General features: G+C 35.7%; 1 protein-coding gene across 1 annotated transcript; it reads right to left on the bottom strand.

Moving 5' to 3' along the window:
* slc25a47a (solute carrier family 25 member 47a) lies at nucleotides 1-9,920 on the bottom strand. Its single transcript, XM_081378614.1, has 6 exons — nucleotides 9,461-9,920; nucleotides 7,807-7,850; nucleotides 6,902-6,973; nucleotides 4,980-5,156; nucleotides 2,812-3,064; nucleotides 1-1,381 (listed from the first exon to the last, which is right to left on the bottom strand). The coding sequence occupies exons 1-6, from the start codon at nucleotides 9,495-9,497 to the stop codon at nucleotides 1,086-1,088; spliced, it is 879 nt and encodes a 292-aa protein (XP_081234740.1). The 5' UTR covers nucleotides 9,498-9,920; the 3' UTR covers nucleotides 1-1,085.
* Between the last annotated feature and the right edge of the window lie 515 nt (nucleotides 9,921-10,435).

Raw genomic sequence — 10,435 nt, 5'->3', positions numbered from 1 at the left:
CAGAGGATGATGGTGTTTATTTACAAGTGCACCGGAAATACAATAATCCAGCGGTGAAGAAATATATACAAGTACTGTACACCGTCCCAAAAACAACAACAACAACAACAACATAAATCAAAGATCTACAAGTATCCACATTATACAGTTACAGCAACATATATGTATAACAGCAACGTATAACAAACGATTTAACAATACAACACAAAACGAGTAAACAATGCGTACGTTTGATATGTTCACTCAAAAACATGATTCATTCAGTAGCGAAACAACAACAACAAATCTTATTTAAAGATAAATATTTTGGGGAGCATTGAGAGATTATTTTGGTGACAATTTTACCTCAGTTTCTCATTATTATTATTATTATTATTATTATTATTGCTTTTTAAGTTCTGACATTTTAATTACTTTCCATTAATGGTAATATAGTTATTCTTATTCTAATAAATGAGTCACTACATAATACTATATCATGCAAAACATCTTAATAAAAATTAAAATATATTTTTTCCTTTTGATTTGGGGGTAAAATATAACAAATTCTTGTTTTGTTTTTTGAATACATTGTGCAAAATATTTAACAAAACAATTGGTAACACTATTTTAAGGTGACGTATTTACTACATGCATATATAGTAATAACAGTAAATTATGCATAATTATAAGTAACTTATCCTAAACCAAACCCTAACCGTAACTCTATAGCAAGTACATGCTTAATTAATATTACTCAGTACTTATTTGAATAAGTGCAATCAATGTAACTACGGCATATATAATTAAATATATAATTACACTAACAATGACACCTTAAAATAAAGTGTAACCCTTTATTTCAAGGTGTCAGTGTTACAGTGTAATTATATATTTAAGTACTGAGTAATATTAATCAACTACATGCACTTACTATAGGGTTAGGGTTTGGTTGAGGGTTAGTTGCATGTAATTATGCGTATTTTACTGTTATTACTATATGTAACAAGGACACTGTAAAATAAAGTGTTACCCAAATAAATCTCATTTCATGCTAATGTCATCTTCGTGAGATTCCGGCCCATTAGAATACAGTAAGAACATGATCATGAGAGCTGCTCCAGAGATGGTGACCTGAGCACACGAACACTGACCTCGTACACGGCGAAAACCACCATGTTCACGGGAAACGCACGCAAGCAGTTTATTCCCAGACTCCTGAAGAACACCACGGGGCCCTCGTTCCTCAGGGTCTCTTTAATGCAGTGAACGAGTCCTCGATATCTCCTGTCCTGACGCACTCCGTCCATCTGAAGACGAGCCTTAATCACGTCCATCGGCGTCCCGACAGACCAGCCGGCCATTCCTGCGACTCCACCGGACAACAGCACCACACTCCACTCTGACAACACAAACAGAGACTAGATCAGACCAGACTAAACCAGATCAGACCAGACTAAACCAGACTAAACCAGATCCGACCAGACTAAACCAGACCAGCCGGCCATTCCTGCGACTCCACCGGACAACAGCACCACACTCCACTCTGACAACACAAACACAGACTAGATCAGTCCAGACTAAACAAGATCAGACCAGACTAGACCAGACTAAACCAGATCAGACCAGATCAGACCAGACTAGACCAGACTAAACCAGATCAGACCAGACTAAACCAGACTAAACCAGACCAGACCAGACTAAACCAGACCAGCCGGCCATTCCTGCGACTCCACCGGACAACAGCACCACACTCCACTCTGACAACACAAACAGAGACTAGATCAGACCAGACTAAACCAGATCAGACCAGACTAGACCAGACTAAACCAGATCAGACCAGACTAAACCAGACTAAACCAGACCAGACCAGACTAAACCAGACCAGCCGGCCATTCCTGCGACTCCACTGGATAACAGCACCACACTCTGATCACCACACTCTGGTCTAGTCTGGTTTAGTCTGGTCTGATCTGGTTTAGTAAATAACGTTTATCAATAGTACAGTAAAATAATGTTTTCAACACTGATAATAATCGATCATGTGACACTGAAGACTGGAGTAATGATGCTGAAAATTCAGCTTTGATCACAGGAATAAATTACACTTTACTGTATATTCACATAGAAAACAGATGATTTACATTAGAATAATATTTCACTGTTTTTACTGTATTTTGATCAAATAAATGCAGCTTTGGTGAGCAGAAGAGACTCTTTCAAACACATTAAAAATCTTACCAATCCAAAACTCTTGAACGGCAGTGTATAATGACAATGATTTAGTATTTAGGTTTTTTTCTAGACTGTAAGATCACTCACTATATTTCATATTTCATATATTTATATATTTTATAAAAATGCTAAAACTTTACCAAAAAATTATTTAATAATATCTACATGTGTATCTGAATACACACTGAAGAGAACTGACTTTAGGACCCAGCGGAACAGCTCGTTTACTCCATATAGAGATATAAGCCCATCTAGAGTCATGAAATATCATCTTATATTATTATTTTTCCACAAGAGGTCGGCAAACACACCCAATGTAAGATATTTAGAGCTGAAATAAAAGAGTTATGCATGAAATTGTGAGTTATTTTAAATTTAAGTTGAAAGAATGTGAGGAATGGGCTTAAATTATTATTTATTTATTGCTCAAATCTAGTAATTTAAAGTTTAATAAAATAAAAAATAACAAAAAAATTGCATTAAAAAATAGAAAAAATGTTATCAAATTGAAATAAAACAAGCTTTCTGGACAAAAAAAATGAAGTATAATTTCCGGGTTTCGCGAGGGAAGGATGAGGGTTAAACGCCTGCACTCACCGGGCTCTCTCTGTCCCGCCGGCGTGAGTCGGGAACACAGTGTGTCGTAGGTTAGGAAGTATGTGGCGAACGACGGGCCGTCTCTGAAGGCCAGAGGAAGAGCTCCTCTGTAAAGCCCTGAAACGCCCTCGTGTTTCGCGATGCTCAGCAAACAGTGCAGCGGCCCTCTGTACCGCGGTTTACCACTGCGCTTGCTCTCCGTCTGACACTGGAGACGCACTTTCACCAGATCGCCAGGCGACATCACAGAGATCTGAGGAAGAACCGAAGGGTTAATAATCATCCACAACGCAACTGTAACATTGAGGAAACTACAGTCAGACTCCTTCATCACATTATCACAGTTTATTCACTATAGTGGTGATAAAATATGAGCAGAACTCAGAGTTATGAACTCAGTTGATATTTGACTGGTTTTGTCCGTCCTTCTGTTAGACTGTCTCACACATGAATTATGTTGAATATCTGTCAGCTGTTAAATTTAACTACACAATTAGATAATACCAGTTTAGCTCAACCAATCACCAAGCAATGCTTCATTGTGTTCAGTCTGTGTGTAAAAAGAGCATTAGCAATTAAAGACAACACACTTCAGCAAAACATGATCAGCTCAAAGTGTCCCAATCATTTCTGCTCCCAAATGTTTATTAATGTCACTGGTAGTCTCTGTATGAAGAATATTAGGGTATAATATGTCACAGTTTACTTTATTTTGCTCTCCTCACTCACAGAAATTAACTATAGTGTCCTGATCACACTAGTGAAAAATCTAAAATTATATCTGGTGTCTGAATAATTTTTGGTTTGACTGTAGATCGTTAAATATAATACTCAAAATTGAACAACAATACACTCATTGTTAACAGAATATAGAAGGAAATAAAATCGTTTTCTAACATTGGAATCACTTTCAGAACGATCATTTTTCCAGCTGATGAACGATAAAAACATTGACAGCCAATCAGATCGATCCATCATTGACTTATTATAAACAGAACGATATGTGTGCTAATATACTTGTTATAGTTCTTGGAGTGAATGCGAGTAAGTTTTATTGCAAATCACGTTGTCACAGACATCTTAAGTTCATTAGGATGAGTTAAGCCTGTTCACACCAATAACTAAAACGTTTCCACACCAGCGCACAATATCATTCTGTTTATTATATTTGTGTGCTGCAGTTTTGTGAAACACTAAAAAAACTTTTTTTTAATAAATTTTACATTTGTTATGAAAAATAAAAGTTTTATATGATATATATATTTTCCAAAACACGTTTTACTCTAAAACCGTTTTAACTTTCCAGGAGATGAATTCTTGATATTATCAACAATTCAATTTCAACTAGTGAAAACTATAATTCTTGATATCTGTAATTGTATTTTCACTAGTGAAATGTCACCATAGGCTGCCATTCAAATTCAGTTGTTGATATCAAGAATTCCATTGTTTCTAGTGCAAATGTCTAGTCTTGATATCAACATTTGAATTACTAGTAACAATGTTCAGTTTGATATCAATAATTCCATTTTCACTAGTGACAATGTTAATTTCTGATATCATGAATGTGATTGTTACTAGTAAGAAAGCCATTTTAGATATCTGAAATTATATTGATATCAGAAATACATTTTCGGATATCAAAAAAAAAATGTTACTAGTAGCAATTCAATTGTTGATATCAAGAATAAACATTTCAACTAGTGACAATTGAATTACTGATATCAGGAATTTGCATTTTTACTAGTAACAGTGTAATTATTGATATAAAAAATAAAGGTTTTTACTAGTGAGAATTGTATTTTTTGATATGTGAATTTCTCAATTCTTGATATCAACAATGGATTTTGAATGGCAGCCTTTGGTGACATTTCACTAGTGAAAATACACTTACAGATATCAAGAATTATAGTTTTTACTAGTTGAAATTGAATTGTTGATATCAAGAATTCATCTCCTGGAAATAAATGAAAGTTAAAACGGTTTGCGAGGAGCACAAGTGTGACTATTGTTTACAGGACCATTAAACCGGTTCGAATCATGTCCGTGATTTATTTGTGTGTTCACAGCAAGTGGCGAAACCTTTACCAAGTTTTGTACCATTCTAATGAAGCAAATAAAAAAGCGTGAGCTATTTGGTTGAGTAGTGCCGGCAGAGCTCGCCTGACCTGAGCCACTCCGCCCGCCAGGCCGGACAGGAAGATGTCCAGTTTGGAGTTGTGAGCGCCGACCCCGCGGAGCTGAGCGAAGCACTGGAGACAGTTCCGGTACGTGCCGAACACCACGGAGGAGGTCAAGGAGATCGTGGAGACGGGCAGCGCCATTCCCTTGAAGAAGCCGTGAACCTGGAGCAAACAAACCAACGTTCAGGACAGAAACCTGCGTCTCTATTATTACAGGACTTTTACTCAGTAACTTCTGCATTCATCATCATCATCATCATCATCATCATCATCGTCATCATCATCATCATCTTCATCTTCATCTTCATCATCATCATCATCAGACAAACTGTAGTCTCTGTTTTAAAGCAACGTCTGCTGTTCGTAAATGTGCTATAAATAAAGTTGCTTACTGATTACATGACAAATATTGTAGTTAGTAACTTAATCCAGATTACTGGTTTAACCCTCTGGTACCGCTCACGTACTAATCAAAAATGAAAGACATTTTTTTATTTACATGAAATTTTTATTTTACTGTATATTTAATTTTTTTAGATAATATTTTTTTATTTAATATTTTGGTATTTTTAGGGGATTTTATGGCACTAAATTATACTTATGCTGTAGTTATAATCCATTTATTCACAATCCTGAAAATGAACTTTCCAACAAACTGAATCTTGAATCTGTCGATCACAGACTGAAGTTTGGGCTCGTTTAAAGGAAACACTCAGAGATTATTGATGAACTGAAAAAAGTAAAAAATGTGTTTATTGTGATGAAAAACAATATATATTTGAAATATATATTTCACATGTTGTATATGTGAAAAATGTATGTTCACATAGCAAGTGCCATAACCTTTACCAGGTTTTGATGAAGTAAAAAAATACAAAAAGTGACTGAAGAGCACCAGATGGTTATGGTAATGTATTCTGAATACTTTTTGATTACTTTTGACCTAACTCATTTATGACTTAGATTTTAATGGGATTATTGTGCACCACATTTATACATTAAAAGAAAGAAAATACATTTAAAAGGGTAAAAAGAAGAATTATGGGTAATACTTTAGTTTAGGGTCCAATTCTCATTATTTAACCAGTTGCTTACTAGCATGCTATTTATAATTTACTTTTTTAGCACATATTAATGCCTTATTCTGCATGATCATATACATCCCTTAATCCACCCATACCTAAACTACCTTACTAACTATTAATAGGCAGTAATTAAGAGTTTATTGAGGCAAAAGTCATAGTTAAAAGAGAGGATTGGACCGTGTGACTGAATTTGGGAGAATCAATGAATTAGGAATAATTTACTGCCATTGTGTGAATAATATGCAATCATGAAATCCATACAAAAGCAACTGTAATCTGATTATGAGCATTTTAAAATGTAACATAATCTAATTACAAATTGTATCTGAATCTGATTACATGACCCATCAGTTACTGGATATTATAGTTAACTACTGTAAAACCATAACAACAAATGGTAACACTTTATTTTAGTGTGCTTGTTACATATGATACATGTACTTCCCATAGCAATAACAGTAAATTATGCATAATTACATGCAACTAACCCTCAACCAAACCCTAACCCTATAGTAAGTACATGTAGTTGATTAATATTACTGAGTACTTAAATATATAATTACACTGTAACACTGACACCTTAAAATAAAGTTTAACCCACAAAATTGTTACTTTAAATTTATAAAACAATATAGACGTAATTTTTAAAAATCGAATAAAAAGACAAAAACAAAATTACTAAAATTCTAATTAAATTAATTCAACAACAACAACAACAACAACAACAACAACAACAAAAAAAGACATACTTTAATAGCGCTGCATGTACTGAGTGATGTTCAGAAGCTGCGTTACGCATTGAACACAAATGTAATTCCTCACCCCTTCTTTCCTGACGGTCATCACGACGCACTGCCAGACTCCGGTGAACTGTGTCTGGGTTTGGATCCGGACCTGTGCGGACGTCAAACACACACACTCAGAGTCTGGAGGAGACGCTACAACAGCAAGTGTGCAAATCACCATCATTCATGTCTGCAGTTAAAGGCACAGTGTGTAAGTTTGGCCACTAGAGGTCGCTTGCATAACTTGATGCCGTGAATGAGCGAGGAATCATGCGACTTGAATATGAATGAGTTATGAATAAGCGAATGTATTAAAGTGTTATTAGCGTTACTGTGGTATGAAGCAGAACTGTTTTATTACTCTTTATTACCGCTCCATTCGCTTTGTTGTTTATGTTTATTTCACGATTAAAGTTATGATTAACGTTCGCCTCCATCTTCCCTGAACTTGAGCTTTGTTACGGTTATGTTTGATCGCTTAAATTCACATTATTTTATTTTATTCTAATGAAACAGGCTGAATTACTGATTCATGTCACTTTGTTTGATAAATGTAAGTTGTTGGGTAACGCAGCGCCGTTTCACTCCATCAAAAACATCATGCTAAAAGTACATGTGAGTGTGTTGAAAGTTTTGTTATATCGTAACTTGTTGCACTAATCGATATTAGAATATCGTTTTAATAAAAGCTGGATGACTGCTGTTAAATGGCATGCAGTTCATTTTAAAACATTATATGGTGAGAAAACTCGTTACATGTGTTAAAACGGCTGATTTCTGTGGATTGTTGGGAACATTTGGGATAATGAACAGTAAATACACAACTCTACAAAATATATAACCATTGTTCTAGTGGTTTTTGGATATTTTAATCCAGAAATCTTACATATTGTGCCTTTAAGAGTCAAACATCCAGGTTCAATAACAATAATATGAGTTTACTTTGACAGTATCCAGTGGGAATCCGACCGCAACGCCACACGCTCCTGTAAAACAACAGCCAATCAAACGGGATCGTTCCGTCTCTGAAGAACAGTTTGTCTTGCATTATGGGATAATCATGCACTTCGGATCATTAGAGGACTTGAAATGAACGGGTTAAAGAAGGAAGACGCCCAGAATGTTTAAAGTCGCCCTGTGGTGAAATCCAGCTTTTAATGTTCTTTATATCTCTATGTTTTTAATCTGCTTTAAGACAAACCATGTGTAAATTCATAAGTCGACAGCATTGCTGAGTATTTCCTCCTTAAAACTGCAGTGAACCAAAGACAGTCTCAAAAACACGCTTTGAAATCGCTGGTGTTTCTGACGTCACAAACTACCTTGTAACCAATCAGATCAACGTGTGATCGCCAACCAGTGGATCTCTGAGCTGAGTGAGTGAGTGGAGGCGGGGCTCATTTGCATATTCATAGAACTGCACATACTAAATGAGCCAAGGGTGTCGAGTTACACTCAAGATATGGAAAAAAAACTTTTAAATATGTCATTTTGGTGCTCAAAGATGGTTAACAGGGGTTAAAGTTAATGACTACAGGGGGACTTTAATACATTTTGACTCCAGGAACACAGAGGGGAACGTCTGTCTGTAAACACTAGTGCTAATTGAGGATTTTGACATAAAGCATTTAATATATTATATCATATTTATGCCTTCATCTGTTTTATAGCGTTTTTTATACATACATAAGTGAATAATGGTGTAAATTACCTCTATACTCCCTCCATGGGCTTCTATGTAGAACTTTATGGGCACTTGACTCAATTTTATCCCCTTAACTGTGATTTTTGAGCATCGATGTGAAAATGCACTAACCAAATATAAATGGACAATGTGGATAATCTTTTTAAAACACTTCAAAAAATGAAAGTGTAACAAAGTTATACAAGTACTTTAAGTGTTGTTCACGTGATCATCTGTGCCAATAAAAGTTGTGCTTTATTCAACATGATGATTGTGTCTAATGAAGACGTGACACTGAAACGTTGTGCTTGGTTGTAAATATATATATATATATCAGTCTGTGTTGTGTTGGCAGTTTTTAGACATGCGTGCAGTGATGTTGTAATAATAGATTCTTATTTCCCAGGCATTAAAGCCAAACTATTGAGATGAGAATAGTTTCACTAGTTTTATCTCATTCATTGCTGAATGTAAATAGTGCATCCATGAAATGGTTAAATTGAGGCACTTTATGTGTATTGAAACTCTCCAATATCTATTTCCAATGGTGCATTTACATTAATTCATCAATACTTTGGGATCTTTCTCTGCTACGTCACGCATTGCTATTTTTTGTCTCTTATCCTATTATTATTTTTTTCCAATTAACTTTTACATGGTTTTATTTTCTCTCTCTCTCAATCTCTCATGGAACATACTAATAAAAAACAGACTATTATTCATTGCTTTTAGGCAACACTAAGTTGTTTTTATGTTACATAGCCTACATTTTCTCTTTGTCACAAAAGCAAAACACCGATACCCAGAGCATTTAACATATCCTCTCTCAATGCAAATCACCATTTCTAATACATAACTGAGAATTTAACCAGATTAACTGACAAACAACAGTCTTTAGACTATACAGCCTACCTCCCACTGATCCTGCAAGGAAGTCGGCGAAATGCATCGTTGAATCTGCTTTACCTGCCTATCATTACTGCTGCTTCTGTCCTGGTGAATAATTGTGTAATGCCACTGACACATGTAAGGTCGCGATCAGTGCTTCTGTAACAGAGCCTCACTGTCACGTGGTTCCGCTGACTGATGCACAGCTTCTGCATGTTCTGATTTAAGAGCAATAACGAGAAACTTGCTTTTTATTGACGGTGGTGCATGTTTAATACGCGATGTCTGTTTTATCCTTCAACTTTATTTGACTTTACAACTCGTCATTTTGTTATTTCTATATCATGTGTGCTTATTGCCATTCCATGTAATAAGTTGCATTGTTGCGCATTTGATGAATAAACCTTTACTTAATTAGTTCGAATTGATTACAGACAGAGTGCATTTATTCGTACACGCATTGCACCATTCGCTTTTATAAGACATAAACACATGCTGATGCAACGCGGAAGAGAAATTACGAGTCTAATGAATCTTTTTGACCTGATTCCTTTCGAAAGATTCTGTTGAATCGATTCGCAAAGTGTTCGCACGAAGTGCGCAAGCTAATAGACGAATTACAATCTAAAAAATATAGCGAAAACAGCAGGATTGTACCGCATATTTATTTATCTTAAAAAAAGGAAACATTTTGTTGCGTAAAAACCGAATCAGTCGAGCAATTCAATGAAATGAACCATCCGAACGAACCGACTCCCAAAACGCTAGCGCTACTACGGCGAAGGCGAGATCGTGAATATTAATTAGGCAACTTCCTATGGCGAAGGATTGGCCACTGAATATTCAAAACCTAGCGATGACGTGCTTGTTAACCATCCAATAGAAACGAATTGACTTGTGAACGTTAACAACACGCCTTCGCCCTAGTAAAGCGCCCGGAACAGCGAGTCGCCGACGAGAGAAACAGGAATCCTTGTTTAAATCCGCGGGTCGCGATTG

The sequence above is a fragment of the Scardinius erythrophthalmus genome (genome assembly GCF_964197995.2).
Source record: "Scardinius erythrophthalmus genome assembly, chromosome: 11".
NCBI classification, from domain to species: Eukaryota; Metazoa; Chordata; class Actinopteri; order Cypriniformes; family Leuciscidae; genus Scardinius; species Scardinius erythrophthalmus.
Note: the sequence above shows the minus strand (reverse complement) of the source record. Positions and strands in the feature narration are given on the sequence as shown.

What these genes read in the sequence shown, in the direction of transcription:
- slc25a47a (XM_081378614.1), bottom strand. Translation starts at nt 9,497, where the DNA reads ATGCATTTCGCCGACTTCCTTGCAGGATCAGTGGGAG. An exon ending in TGACCGTCAGGAAAGAAGGG is followed by an intron (nt 5,157 to 6,901) that starts GTGAGGAATTAC and finishes TGTTTGCTCCAG; the next exon opens with GTTCACGGCTTCTTCAAGGG. An exon ending in GGCGGGACAGAGAGAGCCCG is followed by an intron (nt 1,382 to 2,811) that starts GTGAGTGCAGGC and finishes TTGTGTTGTCAG; the next exon opens with AGTGGAGTGTGGTGCTGTTG.